Source organism: Phyllosticta citribraziliensis (genome assembly GCF_038025025.1).
Source record: "Phyllosticta citribraziliensis strain CPC 17464 chromosome Unknown J3D65scaffold_11, whole genome shotgun sequence".
Lineage (NCBI taxonomy): Eukaryota > Fungi > Ascomycota > Dothideomycetes > Botryosphaeriales > Phyllostictaceae > Phyllosticta > Phyllosticta citribraziliensis.
This window is the reverse complement of record NW_027117348.1, coordinates 113,601-126,877: the sequence shown is the minus strand read 5'-3', so window position 1 is coordinate 126,877 and position 13,277 is coordinate 113,601. Positions and strand designations below refer to the sequence as shown.

The following is a 13,277-nucleotide window of genomic DNA, read 5'->3' as shown; positions in this document are numbered from 1 at the left end:
CACGACAGGCTGTGCTACGTCGACCCTCAGAGTGACCGCCAATCAGACGTTGCTCACCTGGCAAAGCAAATTTCTAGATGTCGACGTTTCGTGGAGTGCGCCCAGGACAGTCCGCCATTCGTTGCCATGGCCTGCATGTCAGCTGACGGCGTGCGGGATTCGCGCCCATCCATCTCAACCAAAAGCACCAGGCGCTCGGGCGCATCGTGGCACGGAGACAATCTTATTAAAGCAGCCAACTAGGGTGGCTCTGCTTGCCGGGTGGCTGTTGCGCCTGTTCCTTAGCGTGGGGGCTGAACATGTGCATCAATATGTAGGGTCCAGCCTGCCAGCCTTGGCTCGTCTGTTGTTTGCCCGCCGGAAAATGGCGACAAATACTACGAAAAAACAGCGTTGGTGTCTCTTTGCGGACTGGAACTGAATGCAGCTGACTTGAGGTAGTGGCGACGGAGGAGGAGTACATGCTCGCGGACCTGGCAGAGCCTCGACCAATTCAACACCTCCGACCCCGACCCCGCGAATGGATCCCTCCATGGCTGCGCATGACGCGCACCTTGCCGCTGGCTCTCTACTGCGTCGTCTTTGCCCTGCTGCTCGAGATCCTGGACGTGGAAGTGCGCCGAAACGAGGGCCTGGCCGCCGACGCAAAACACACGAGCAGCGTCAATGCAGCGAGATATATCCCGACGGTTGGCATTGTCGTGCTGGGCTTCGCGTGCAAGTCAATCGCCAGCGATGCCAAAAAGATTACGCCCTGGTCGACCATGAGCCGGCGGTGGTCAAAGAGCTCAAACTCGGTTGCGCTGGACTACGTCAACAGCACCGAGGCCTTTACGGTGGTGCCCTCGTTGCGCCGCAGGCATTGGGCCGTCTTCACCGGGCTCGTCGTTGGCTTCGTCTGCGGCGCGCTCGTCGCCGTGGCCAACTCGCTCACCTATGTCAATCTGTTTGCGAGCAGCACCCAGCCTGCCACCTTCGACAAGGCCACCACCTTTAGGTTTGAAGAGGCGTTGGAGACGGCGAATCATTCTCTTGCCATTCCCTACACGTCTCAAGGCCAGCAGCCGTATGCTGCGGTGGTTGCCGAGGAGCTGCCCAATGGCCAGGCTGCGGCTTGGACGCTGGACAGCTATGTGTTCGAGTCGTTTACCAATACGTCGCAAATGCCCGAGAATGGGACCATGGAGGCGCCAACCAAGGCCATTTTTCCGAATTGGAGTTGCCATCCTATTGACATGACTGTTGGCGAGGACCCGGAAAATTCCTACATGCTGCTCTTCACAGCCAAGACGAGCGAGCAGCCAGAGCTGAATTGCAGTCGAGACACGGTCATGGAGTATTCGACCGGCTCCGATGGCAATGATGTTGTGCTCGGGTGGCTCAACGTCACGGCCTGTGGCGACGACGAATCGGATCTGCGGCTCGTGTCGACCCTCGCCCGGAGAACAAACATCACCCAGGCAGACGACTCCGACACCACCTTCAACACGACCATGGTGAGCGCCATGTGCTCGTCTTCATTCACCATCCAAGACGCGACGGTCCGCGTCAATCAGTCCACGGGCGAGGTGCTCGACTACACGCTCGGCGCGTCGCCCTCTCCAGTCGACATTCAGACGTCGATGGCTGCGCAGTACATTTATCTCAACAACCCCCTGGACGGCCGCAGCCAAAAGGTCTTTGCGCTCAACGACGTCGGCTTCACTTACAACGTCGAGCCGCAGGCCAATCTCAGCGTCATCACCGAAGCGGCAAGCTACTTTTTGTCCAACTACAAACTCGACCCCTTTACGTCGTCCATCACCGACAACGAGGTCGCTTTGAACATTGAATCGTTCCTCAGCGACCCTGAAAGGCTGACTGGTGCTGTCGAGCAGCAGGCTAACGCCATCATGGCGCAAATCACCAATTCTCTCGCTCGTGCCAATACGACAGGCCCCGTCGAGGGCAAGATTCGCACCGACGGGCCCAAGTTGTTTCTGAGACAGATATCGCTGCGCGCGTTGCAGGCCTTCCTGCTGGCTATTGCCGTTGCGTGCGTCTTGCAGAGCACCCTCTTCCGCCCCAAGACGATCCTCCGCGAGGACCCCGGCTCCATCGCCGCCCAAGCAGTCGTGCTGGCGTCGTCCCCCGAGGCCGTCGAGCGACTCTTTGCCCGCGAGGCCGTGTCGTCCGAGAGCCACATGCGGCACGGGCTCGCGTCCAAGATTTGGAGTCTGCAGCCCAGCCCCAACGGCGGCGTCATGCTGCAAGCGGCCAAGCAGGAGGACCAGCCCGTCAACGCCGTGCCCTCGCAGTCGCCCGGCGTCTACTCCCACGACGGCTTCCGCCCGCTTGCCCTTCAGTTCTGGGCCAAGTGGGGCGTCATTGCAGCTACCCTGGCCGTCATGGCGGCCCTCGCTGCTCTCATGGCCTTGTCGCAAGTACATGATGGCATTTGCGCCGACACGGCCGCCGCGTCCGACGCCTTTGCGTTCGTGCCCACGGTCGTCTTTCTCGTCTTGGGCTATGCGTCTTCCGGGCTCGATGCCGCGGTGCGTGTCATGGCGCCGTACAAGAACCTCTGGAACGGGTATTCGGGCAAGAAGCAGCCGCTACTGTCCTCCCTAAGCAGCGCGCCGAGCGTCCTGGCGCCGTTCCGCGCCGTCAAGAACCGGCTCGGGCTGACGGTGGCGGCGTCGTCGTTTGTCATTCTGTTCATCCCGGCCATCAAGATTGTCGCCGCCGGCCTGTACGGCGTGGCGCTGGTGCAGCGCAGCCAGAGCATCGACGCGCTGGTCGACATGACCTTTGTCGACCACGTCCAAGACACGTTTGGGCTGGCCGTCGACACGGCCGCGCAGTCGTACAGCGTCTACGACCGCATGGCCGCTAATCTGTCCATGGACCTGCAGGCCAATATCCAGACGGCCTCGCAGTTTACCGAGTGGACCATGTACCCCGACTTCAACATCCCCGTGCAGGCCGGCATCCTCGACAACCTCGTCTTCAGCAATCTGACGAGCGTCAGCGTCGACTCCGACCTCTCCGCGGCCGCCGAAGTCACCGTCAATGTCCCCGCCATTGCTGTTGATGTGACGTGCAAGTCGGCCGACGTGGGCGTGTCGGCCTACCGCCAAAACTGCTCCGACGGCTCGCCCTACTTTACCTTCTACGGGCACTGCGCGACGGCCGCCTGCAACGCGACCATGAACATGACCGACTCCGGCACGGGCTACATCTCCTTCACATCGCGCTTCCAGTCCGAGTCGTCCTGCGACGGCCGCCACAACCGCTACCAGGGCTCGACCTTCCTGCGCTACGACATGGGGTACCAAGTCATCCTGGGCGATCTGGGCCCGGCGCAGGGCTACGTCGCCAACGTGTCGGACTTTGGCAACACGACGGTGCCTGTCGAGGCCGCCATGTTTAACGTCTCGTCGCTGCCGACGATCCGCGCCGCCGTGTGCTACAGCAATTTTAGCGTCGTCCGCGTCGACGCGACGTACTCGCGGCGGTCGTCCACCTCAGGGGGGAACTCAACAGCATCATCACAGTCGTGGAACCCCATCCGCTACGACCGCGCCAGCCTCCGCACAACGCAGCAAATCGACAACCCGCCGTACTGGCTCGCGCCCCTCGCCAAGACGAAAGCGACGGATCACTTCAACCAGTACGACGTCAGCACCGACACGCCGGGGCTGCTGGACGCGCCGACGCTGTGGCCGACGCGGGGGAGTAGTACGAGTTTCTTTGAGCTGCTGGCAAGCTATGCGGAGAATGATGATACGGATGGTGGCGGAGGCGATCTGACGAGGCTGCTGCAGGACGCATTTATGCTGCGCGCCGCGGAAGAGGTGTATGAGAGCTACGCGACGAACATGCTCACGCTGCTGCGGCCGTGGGCGCGCGCCGCTTCTGCCTCTCCCTCCTCCTCCTCCTCTCCTAACTCGTCCTCTTCTTCGACGACGCCCCTCCCCGCAACTCTCACATCCCCCCAACCCCGCATCCACCAATCCCTCGCCTCGACCATCGCGCTGGAAACCCTCCTCGCGCTCATGCTGCTTTGTTTCGTTTGCGTCGCGCTGTTCTACCCCAGTGACGCCATTTTGCCCAAGGATCCGGGGTGTGTGGCTGCAACGGCGAGTCTGCTGGCGGGGAGTCGGTTTGTGAGGGGCTTGAGGGGGGCGGAGGGGGTTGGCCTTGGGAGTATAGGGGATTTGGCAAGGGGACGGGCGGGCCTGGGGTGGTGGCCTGTTGTAGAGAAGAAGGATGGGGGCAGTGATGGCAGTGATGCAGCGGCAGAAGGGGAAGGGGAAGGAGAAGTGGAGGAGTGGGATCGCCCGCTTGCAGGCGCGCAGGGAGGGTTGCGCTGGGGTATTGACATCGGCGACGACGTGGTCAGGGGGAGTTGGCGCGAGAGGCCTGCGTTCCGGGATGTCAAGGGGGCGGAGGTGTAGTCTGATTTCGCTGTGTAAAAGAAAGAATCAAGGAGCGAGCGTTGTTTGAATGACCCGCAGCTCGGCTTGCCATCTGGGTACTATAGGAGTCAATCCCCTGATCAGCCCGCGTCTCTACCGGCAGCCTTTGTTGTCGCTCAGGAGCATCCCTCCATCCGCCATCCACATGGGAATTGTCTGCGGTGTGGGATAGCGGTGGTGGTAAGTATGGTGGCCGAGATGGACTGATGCTTGATAACGCCCCGTCCTCCCATCGTCGATCTGTAATGAACAAGGTAGGTCTTGGTCTGCGTGTATCCATGTTCCCAAGCTCTTTCATGTCCGATGTTCATGCATGAGGGTCCAATCAAAGCGGCTGGAACCGGAATACGAGGGACAAGCCTGACGTCACCACCCAAGCTCCAGCTCCCTCCCGTCCGGCATCTCCGGCGACGGAAACAAACAACAACACCTCCACCAAACACCTCACCACCATCGTCCCCATCGCCATCATGCCGTATGCGCGCGTGGCCGCCGTTACGGGCGCAAACAAGGGCATTGGCCTGGCCATTGGTGCGTCCGCCTCCTCACTGCCTCTGTTCTCTGCTGACAGCCCCCGGCCAGTCCGCAACCTCGCCCTCACCTATCCCTCGTCGCCGCTCAACACCGGCCCGCTCCTCATCTACGTGACGGCCCGCGACAAGACGCGCGGCGAGGCGGCGCTGTCGTCGCTGCTGACCGACCCGCTGCTGATCCGCTCCAACGTGCTGTCGGCCTCGGGCGGCGGGCCCGTCGACATCACCTACCACCCGCTTGACATTTCCGACCGCAGCAGCATCCAGCGCTTCGCCAGCACGCTGCGCAGCCGCCACGGCGACCGCGGCCTGGACGTGCTGGTCAACAACGCGGGCGTGGCGCTGGACGGGTTCGATGAGCGCGTCGTGCGCGCCACCCTGGCCGTCAACTACGAGGGCACATTGGACTTGACGCTGTCGCTGCTGTCCATGGTCAAGCCCGCGCCGTCCTCGCGCGTCATCAACCTCGCGTCGATGATGGGCGCGCTGGACCGCTACTCGGCGCCGCTGCAGCGGCGGTTCCGCGAGGCCGCCGAGGCGGGCGCCCGCGAAGACACGCCCGCGACGGCCGCCGCCGACACGACCGTCATCATGCACGCGTTCGAGGAGGGCGTGCGCATGTCGACGCACGCGGCGCTCGGCTTCCCCAGCTCCGCGTACATGGTCAGCAAGGCGGGCGTCATCGGCGCGACGCGCGCGCTGGGCCTGGCGCTGGCGAACCAGCACCGCGACGGCGACGGCGCGCCGCTCGTCGTGAGCTGCTGTCCCGGCTACGTCGACACGGACATGACCAAGCACAACGGCACGCGGACGCCGGACGAGGGCGCGCGCACGCCCGTGTGGCTGGCGCTGGCGGATGCGCGCGAGCTGGGCGGTGCGGAGGTTGCCCAGGGGCGGTACTTCAAGGACGAGAAGCTGAAGGAGTGGTGATGTGCTGCAGTTCAGGCGAGCGGACACGAGTCGGCGAACGAGACGAGCGAGCGAGGAATACGTGGGACTGGCTCCCACCCCATCTCATTATTCCATTATCATTAAGCGCAACCAAAAGCCCAGATACCATCATCAGTCATCAATACACCACCAAAAATTATGTCCCTCCCTTCCCCATCTTTCCCTTCCCTCATGCTTATGCCGGCCTCTCAAACCTACTTACAATCCACCACGCGTGAATGACGCCCGGCAGCCATCCCAGAATCGTCAGCGCGACGTTGATGCAGAAGTCGGCGCCGCAGCCGCGCTTGAAGAAGACGCTGAGCGGCGGCAGGAAGAGCGCGAGGAAGTAGAGGCAGATGTCTGACTGTTGTGTGTTAGTTGGGTGGATAATAAGGGGGTAGGGGTGTGGCAGGGGGCAGGGGTAGGGGCAGGCGGCGTACGGTGGACGAGGGCGGTTTGTTTCCCATGGTTTGTGGCGCTGGTGTTGCTTGTATGCTCGGTCGGTCGTAGTGTTGACTGTATCGCTATGCGGCCGCGATGTGTATCGCGTATGTATGTCGACAGAGTGTTTGGGTATATTGTTACTTTGTATACAGGCCGCAGATCTTCGGGGCCCTACGCTGCCTATATACCACTCTCTACCTCACCCCGGGCGCCTCGCATCCATCGGTCGCGTTTGCTCGGCGACGTCATCTTTTAGCTGCGGTCCGACTGACGCGCGACCCCTTGTGGCGCAGTCCCAATCCATCCATCGCCATCACTTGCCGCTGCGCCACGCCTAAGGGCTGTGACGTCATTGTTTAGTGTTTTTCGTTTCTCGTTTCTCGTTTCTCGTTTGCAGTAGGTTCTCCATTACAGCGCTCTACGGGTATGCCCCCCTTCTCCCCATTCTCCCTCCCCCTTATTCATCCCATCATCATGCCGCCGTCACCACCACCTCCTTCCCCTGATGGATGATGTAGCACGCGTGGATGACGCCGGGCAGCCACCCCAGAATCGTCAGCGCGATGCTGATCAGCAGGTCGGCGCCGCAGCCGCGCCGCGAGAAGACGGGGAGCGGCGGCAGGAAGAGGGCGACGAGGTAGGCGCAGAAGTTTCCCTGGGTGCGTGTGGTGTTAGAGAGTGACTGGGGAGACGGGAGGGGATGGGCGTACCATTGTGGTGTTGTGAGGTGAGGTGGAGGTGTAGGCGAGGTGTGGTGGTGAGGTAGAGGTGTTGTTGTTTGTCGAGGGGCTGCGGGATAATGAGGTGCTGCCGTCGTCGCGTTCAAGTACCACCCGCCGTCGCCCGTCTCGCTGTCAGTTGCCCGCATGCCTGTACCACATCACCTTGCCCTACCCTTCCCTTCTTCACTCAGCCTCATCTCTTCCTCGGCCTCTTCTCTTCAGCCCAGCCCCGTCCATTTCTCTTCCTTTTCCGACTTTTCGCATTCGGCGCCGCGCATAAGCCACACTGACATACCGACCGCTCCTTGCAAGTCTCATCACACGTTGAGAAAGCGTTGTTCTGCCGTTCGGAGTGCTTCGGTCATTGCCGGGGATTCAGGTTCTCGCCGGGTGCACCGAGAGTGCTGGCGGGCGGACCGACTGCTGGCCCTGCTGCTGCTGCGGCTCGACACGCCGGCAGCGTAGGGCTGAGCGTCGGGCAGGACATGGCGACGACGAGCTGCCGGCGGGACTGTGCGACGGATTTTTCGCGTTTGATTGGCGGATTGTGAGTGATGAGATTCTGGATGAGAGGAGGATTGGAACCGCAATAATGAAGTGAACGCGAAGATGGAATTGCGAAAAGGAGGGAGATGGAGTAGGCGAACTGGACTGCTCTGGTGTAAACAAACGCGCCAACTCCATTATGCCGTGTCTCTTGAAGGCCGATCCGTATAGAACTGACAAGGGGAGAGAAGAACGAAAGCAAGCTCGATCAGGTCGTCAAAGCTTTTGTCCCAGATCTCGGCTCGTCTCTGCGTGGTGTTGAGATTGGCGAAGGCCGTGCGAGATCTCGTTTTCGCCGTCTCTTGCACTTTCTCTTGCTCTAGCTCGACTCGGCGCCAAATCTCTTCTTTTCCTTCTCGTCGTTGCTGGTTGACGCTGCAGTGGTGTGGTGTCGAACAGTACCAGCGAATCAGAACAACGAGGCGTTTGTCGTCTATGCAGGAACCCTCTTCCCCTGTCAAGCCATCCCCTCACGACCCGTTTTCTCCCGCTCTGACTCTTCCATTTCTTCTGCAGTTCTCCACGCTGTCCCGTGCCCCAGCTCTTCGCCGATCGGTCCGCGGAGACGGAGACAGTGATTCGGTCGGTCGGGTCCGACCAACAGCGGGAAAGAAAAGACAAACAAACAACCGCAGTGTTCGGGCCGCCATCGTTTCTCGAACCAGGTGGCGCCGCCCAGCACCGTGCAGCCGAGCCGGTGCCTGACGGACTGACTGACGAATCGTTGCCTGACAGCAACAACAGTCCATCTGACAGCAGCAGAACAACACCACGCAGAGCATCCGCCCAACGAGCGCAAGGGTCCAGCCCAGAGCGCCCTGGCCCCGCCGTTTGTCACTCGTCCCGCCATCCACCGGCCCAACCGAACCGACTGCGACAGGGGTATCCCACCCGCCGTCCGCGTGCGTTTGCGGGGTACTTGTGGACTTCCTCATCCACGGGACAGCAGCGTCGTCATCGTCGGCGGGGACGTACTGTGATGTATAGTGGAGTGTGGAAATGTACCCCGCGCTGGGTCGGTTGGGCTGATCCGGCGTGGCCGTGACGTGACGACTGATCGACGGGCGCCTTGAGTGCGATTGGCGTTGAGCGAAAGCTTGGTGCGTGGAGAAGCGGGGAGAGAGGCACAGACTGGAGGGAGAATAGGTTTGCGGTGTTGTGCGGGATGAGGTCATGGCACATCAATCACCAGGGCGGTTTGAGGGGTTGGAAGGTTCTTCATCACTAACATCTCACAGCGCAAAAACACGACCAATTCTGGCGAGACAACGGCCTGCGATACTGCCACCTGCATTTGTGCATTGAACAACCGCGCAATTAGATACAGCTACATTACACCGCGTCGGCTCTGTACAGGGTCTTGAGCATAACCAGCCTCTCGGGGTATAAACAACAGGCGCGTCCCATCCCGACTGATGCGATGCGTGTGTAGTGGCAGCGGGACCGCAAAAGGACAGACGAGAAGGTCCAGAGATATATACTTCGTCTCTTCATTCATCAAAAACAGCCCGCCAAACATGCAACATTAGTAGCCGTCCTCCATGAAGCTGCGATAGCGGGACATCATCCGGCCCATCATGCCACCGCCCATCATGCCCGACTCGCTGACGGGCGCGTCGCCTTTGGTGTCGCTGCTGCTGCTGTTGTCGTCGCCGCCGCCGCCGCCGCCACCGCCACCCTTGCCGCCGTACTTGTTAACCATCTCGCGCATCTCGTCGCCTTGGCCGTTCATGGCCATCTGCGGGCCGATGATGCGCAGGAAGGCGCCGAGGATGTCGACAATCTTCTCCGGCAGCTGGATCAGCCCGAATTCGCCTTGATACACGTCGATGGTGCTGGTGAAGCGGTCCTGGATGCCTTGGTTGACGGGACCGGCCTGCGGTGCGAGGGCGACGTCGAGCGAGGCCGTGAACTGGATGGTGTTAGTGGATGGTGGGTAGGAGGGAAAGGGAGTACGCACGGCGGATCCCAGCTGGCGTGTGATTTCCTTGGTCTTGGTCAGTTCGCCGCGCAGCAGCGTCACGACGTCGAGGAGACCAAAGCCGGCCTTTTCGGCCTCGGGCTTCTTGCTCTTGACATTGTCCAGCAGGCTGAAAATGTCGGGCTGCAGGCCGAGAATCTTGGTACCAACGGTGGTCCTACGTCCTGTCAGTCATGTTCAACGCCGTGGTCAGAAAGGGGCCGTACGAAGCCGCAACGTCCAGCTTGCCCGTCTTGTTAACAACGGCCGAGCTGTTGTTGATCGCGTCGTTGACCTGGTCCGTCTTGGACTTAATTTCCAAAAGCTCAAACACGCCCTTGATGTCGCCGCCCTCAAACGTCGACACCGTCTCGTTCAGCGACTTGATCCTGTCGGTAATCGCATCGAGCGCCTGCGAAATGGCGTCGGGGCCGACAGGCACGGGCTCGCCCTCGTCTTCCTTTTTGGTGGGGAGTGCCGCACCCAGGACCATGCTACCCAAGAGGGTAAAGGGGAGAATGACGGAGAAGCGCATTGTGACTTGGGACCAGGGGTGTATCGAGTGCCGGCTCTGAAGATTCCTGCAGCATGAAGAAGAGTGCGAGCGCCACTGATATATCAAACGGAGAGAAGCGGGCAGCAAGCGAGCACAACAACGATGCAGGGGACAGTCGCCCGGCAAGTTGCGTGGACGCGTTGATCGTCCTCTCATTACTCACTCGCCATCCACGATGCCAGCACATGATGCCGACGACGAGAGGAGACGCCCTCGCCGTTAGCGCCAAGCCGTTGGAATCTGGAGAAGTTTGCGGGTGCTCCGCAGGGCGCGTTCCTGATCAGGCATGGTCTGGTGCTTGTTGGCCTAGCCAGGGACGGATGTTTTGGATGTATCAGTGCGGAGAAGTACCCCCAGCATCGCTGCCTCGGCCGTTGATTCGAGAACATCTGATCGGTCGCGGTACGCGGAGGTGTTCAGGACTGCGTTAGGTCGTGGACGACGATTCTTCGACTCTTTCCTCACCGTCAGTGAATTCATTGTCTGCTCTCGACAGCAGTAAATGACAGAGCAGCTGGTGTTGCAAGAAATTGTCTTCCGGCATGTGTTTGGTCGGGAGATGAGATAGACAGGGTTCCCCTTTCTCCCACAAGTCTCTCCTCACCTCCACCCAGTCCTCTCTATACCACACCTCTTGGCTCATCTGCTCCAACCAGCATGTTGCGTTCCTGGGGCATGCCGACTCATGGTTGTGGATGTCCGTCGTGGCCGAATAAATCTCGCCTGGTGCCAGCGAATCTGCGCGGGCCGTTGCAAATGTTTTCTCGCTAGCGCTTCCTCCCGTCCAGCGTGTCTCTTCATTTTCTAGATGGAAGCCCAACTTCATCTCCATCAAAGCATATCCGCCGTTCCTCGTCTCCGCACTCGGCATCATCGTATTGCTATGGCGATTCAATCTTTGGGGCGGGCTTCGTATGCATTCCAGCGGGGCACTTGGGTATCGTCGTTGGCATGTGCAACGGCAGTTCGAAAAGACGAAAGTGCACATGATTCTGGCGTTTTCTTCGATCGCAGGACGCCGGCTCTGCAGCACGCGACATGCAGGATCTCAACGCGCAACGCAGTGTGCACGTCGAATTTCTGACCACGGCAGCCAATCAGTTCCCTGTCTTCCCCGTCAAAAGCAACAAGGATACCTCTTCCCACCGCCGCCCCGGCCTCGCTGTCCTCGTTTCCCATTCGGGCACCCCAGAGTCCCGATGCGGCAGGGCGACAAGACCACCGCTTGACCTGACCGCACGGCGCGCGCCTCAACTCCAAACATCATCTCTCGCTGCGTTCAACAGTTTTGCAAACCTTCATCTCGCGAGCTTGGCGGCTGCCTCTGCTAGTCGTCAATTTAGACTGTGCGCGCCTGACGCGTCTGTCTGCGACGCATATTTCCAGCAGCCGACCTGATTGGCCGGCTTGCGGCGCTTTGCTGTGCAAATCTCGTCTGGCGTACTGCAGAGCTTCCTATTCGCTGCTGTCGTCCCTGTTTTGCGGCGTGGGTGAATCGTTTTTGATTTCTTCGCTGTGCTTGTCGCCCAGTTCGTACACGTTTGCTGCCAAGGCAGAAGTGTGCCTGATTGTCCCTGTCCCGTGTTGCACCCAAAGCGGAAGCCTTTCGTCGGTGGCTTGGGGGTTTTGAGACTGGGTGATTGTCGTTGAAAATGGTCAGCGGCAACGCTTTTTCGGTTTCGCATCAGGGGCAGGGGAAGGGATGCAGAGGGTGGACACTCTTCACTCTCCTGCAAAGGTCTGAATTCGTCTTGCCCGCGATCATACGGCGGATGAAGAATCTGACTCAACTTACCACTTCGTTGCAGTATCTTCTCGGTGTTGCCTCCTTACTCGATTTAGTGTGCAGTCGCCGGGAGAACTGTCGATGCGTTTGTTCGCTCCATCATTGGTGTTGAAGTCAACGCGCATAGAAATCGACTCTTGTGCTACAAGTCCGACAAAGCGGGGAAGAATTTGCATGTCTGAAGAACGGAAGAGTATTGCGGAGTTTTGGAAGTTGAAGTTGGAGAATCGGTGTGTCCTGGATCCCAAGCGTCTTGCAAAGTATCCAAGACCCCTTGACTTCGCCGGTGACCTGCCCGAGCTGCACTTGAGACAGCTTTGTCTGTGAGAAGGGTCTTAGGGGCAACAAAATTGAACAGTGTACTTGTAGGTAGCTGGTTGGAACCGGCTGCGCGAGATGCGAGGATGGAGAGACTCAGGCAAGTGCAGGAGTTGCGTAGTAGAACTGTGGTGTGGTCAGTTTCGATGACATGTCGACCAAACAACGCGGGTCCTTGCCTGGACTGCGCTCTGCAATGTTTGGCCGCTGACCTCCTTGAAAGCAGTAACCGGTAAAGATTCAAGATCACTGTTTCTCTGCTGGCCACCAGCGTCTTCCTTTTCTTGGCTGCTTTTTAGCCCCAAGTGCGAAAAAGAATGCTGAGGAAATGGCTGCTCTTGTTGTGCTGGAGCGGCCCGTCGGACTAGTCCATTTGCCCTGGCACCTTGACATACTCGTTCAACAGTCAAAAACACTCAAATGGCGGCCCAACTCCGATTTCCAACAACAGCCACTGCTCATCAGTACCTGGCACAGGCGTAGGAATCCCCAAGGCCGAAGAGTCGGCCTCCTGTCAATCGCCATCGCGACTTAGTCTCCGAGTTTGCCCCTGTTCACACTTCTTGGTCGAGACAGCGTTGGCCAGCGGGAGCCACCAGCCTTCTTCCTTTGACAGGCAATGAGAGTCCGCCCAGGCCATCCCGAGTCCCTAATCCTGCCCTCGAAACCCTCAGAGACCCCTTACCGAGACCCGACCCACAAATAGCTTCATCATAATCCCCAGTCCCCAGACGCTTTTCAACAACAGCAGCTTTAGCTCACTTGGGAGAGCGCCAGACTGAAGTCCCACTTCAGTTCTTCGATCTGCGAGCTCCGGCTCGCAGCATCAGCCACTGTGCGGTATCTGGAGGTACTGTGTTCGATCCACAGAAGCTGCATCAAAACATGCTTGAGATGTCTCGAGCGGATTTCCTTTTGCGAGTGAAAACTTTTTGCTCGTGTGTGTCGGGTGCGGGTCTGCGTTGCAGCCAGGGGTGCAAGCGATGCGAGTCGGGCCGAGTGGGCACGGGGCTTTGGCT

General features: G+C 59.8%; 5 protein-coding genes and 1 non-coding gene across 6 annotated transcripts; 3 read left to right on the top strand and 3 right to left on the bottom strand.

The window, feature by feature from the left end:
• The first annotated feature begins 340 nt into the window (after nt 1–340).
• J3D65DRAFT_635369 (uncharacterized protein) lies at nt 341–4,547 on the top strand. Its single transcript, XM_066801312.1, has one exon. It carries the CDS (start codon nt 462–464, stop codon nt 4,437–4,439), a length of 3,978 nt encoding a protein of 1,325 aa, XP_066651642.1. The 5' UTR covers nt 341–461; the 3' UTR covers nt 4,440–4,547.
• A 327-nt stretch (nt 4,548–4,874) lies between these two features.
• On the top strand, nt 4,875–6,279 carry J3D65DRAFT_635366 (NAD(P)-binding protein). Its single transcript, XM_066801311.1, has 2 exons — nt 4,875–4,991; nt 5,043–6,279. Exons 1-2 carry the CDS (start codon nt 4,931–4,933, stop codon nt 5,921–5,923), a joined length of 942 nt encoding a protein of 313 aa, XP_066651641.1. The 5' UTR covers nt 4,875–4,930; the 3' UTR covers nt 5,924–6,279.
• On the bottom strand, nt 6,120–6,393 carry J3D65DRAFT_670617 (uncharacterized protein; the record flags this gene model as incomplete). Its single annotated transcript, XM_066803313.1, has 2 exons — nt 6,120–6,290; nt 6,367–6,393. The coding sequence occupies 2 exons, from the start codon at nt 6,391–6,393 to the stop codon at nt 6,120–6,122; spliced, it is 198 nt and encodes a 65-aa protein (XP_066651640.1).
• A 393-nt stretch (nt 6,394–6,786) lies between these two features.
• J3D65DRAFT_81543 (uncharacterized protein) lies at nt 6,787–7,507 on the bottom strand. The gene has a single exon (XM_066804208.1). It carries the CDS (start codon nt 7,236–7,238, stop codon nt 6,843–6,845), a length of 396 nt encoding a protein of 131 aa, XP_066651639.1. The 5' UTR covers nt 7,239–7,507; the 3' UTR covers nt 6,787–6,842.
• A 1,656-nt stretch (nt 7,508–9,163) lies between these two features.
• Nucleotides 9,164–10,133, bottom strand: J3D65DRAFT_670616 (uncharacterized protein; the record flags this gene model as incomplete). The annotated part of the gene is made up of 3 exons (XM_066803312.1): nt 9,164–9,550; nt 9,599–9,776; nt 9,826–10,133. 3 exons carry the CDS (start codon nt 10,131–10,133, stop codon nt 9,164–9,166), a joined length of 873 nt encoding a protein of 290 aa, XP_066651638.1.
• A 2,872-nt stretch (nt 10,134–13,005) lies between these two features.
• Nucleotides 13,006–13,136, top strand: J3D65DRAFT_t132. Its single transcript has one exon. It is a non-coding gene; the product is annotated as a tRNA-Phe (tRNA).
• Nucleotides 13,137–13,277: the final 141 nt, after the last annotated feature.

Coding starts and splice junctions, on each gene's coding strand:
- J3D65DRAFT_635369 (XM_066801312.1), top strand. CDS start 462: ATGCTCGCGGACCTGGCAGAGCCTCGACCAATTCAACACCTCCGACCC.
- J3D65DRAFT_635366 (XM_066801311.1), top strand. CDS start 4,931: ATGCCGTATGCGCGCGTGGCCGCCGTTACGGGCGCAAACAAGGGCATT. Junction 4,992..5,042: donor GGGCATTGGCCTGGCCATTG/GTGCGTCCGCCT, acceptor GCCCCCGGCCAG/TCCGCAACCTCGCCCTCACC.
- J3D65DRAFT_81543 (XM_066804208.1), bottom strand. CDS start 7,238: ATGCGGGCAACTGACAGCGAGACGGGCGACGGCGGGTGGTACTTGAAC.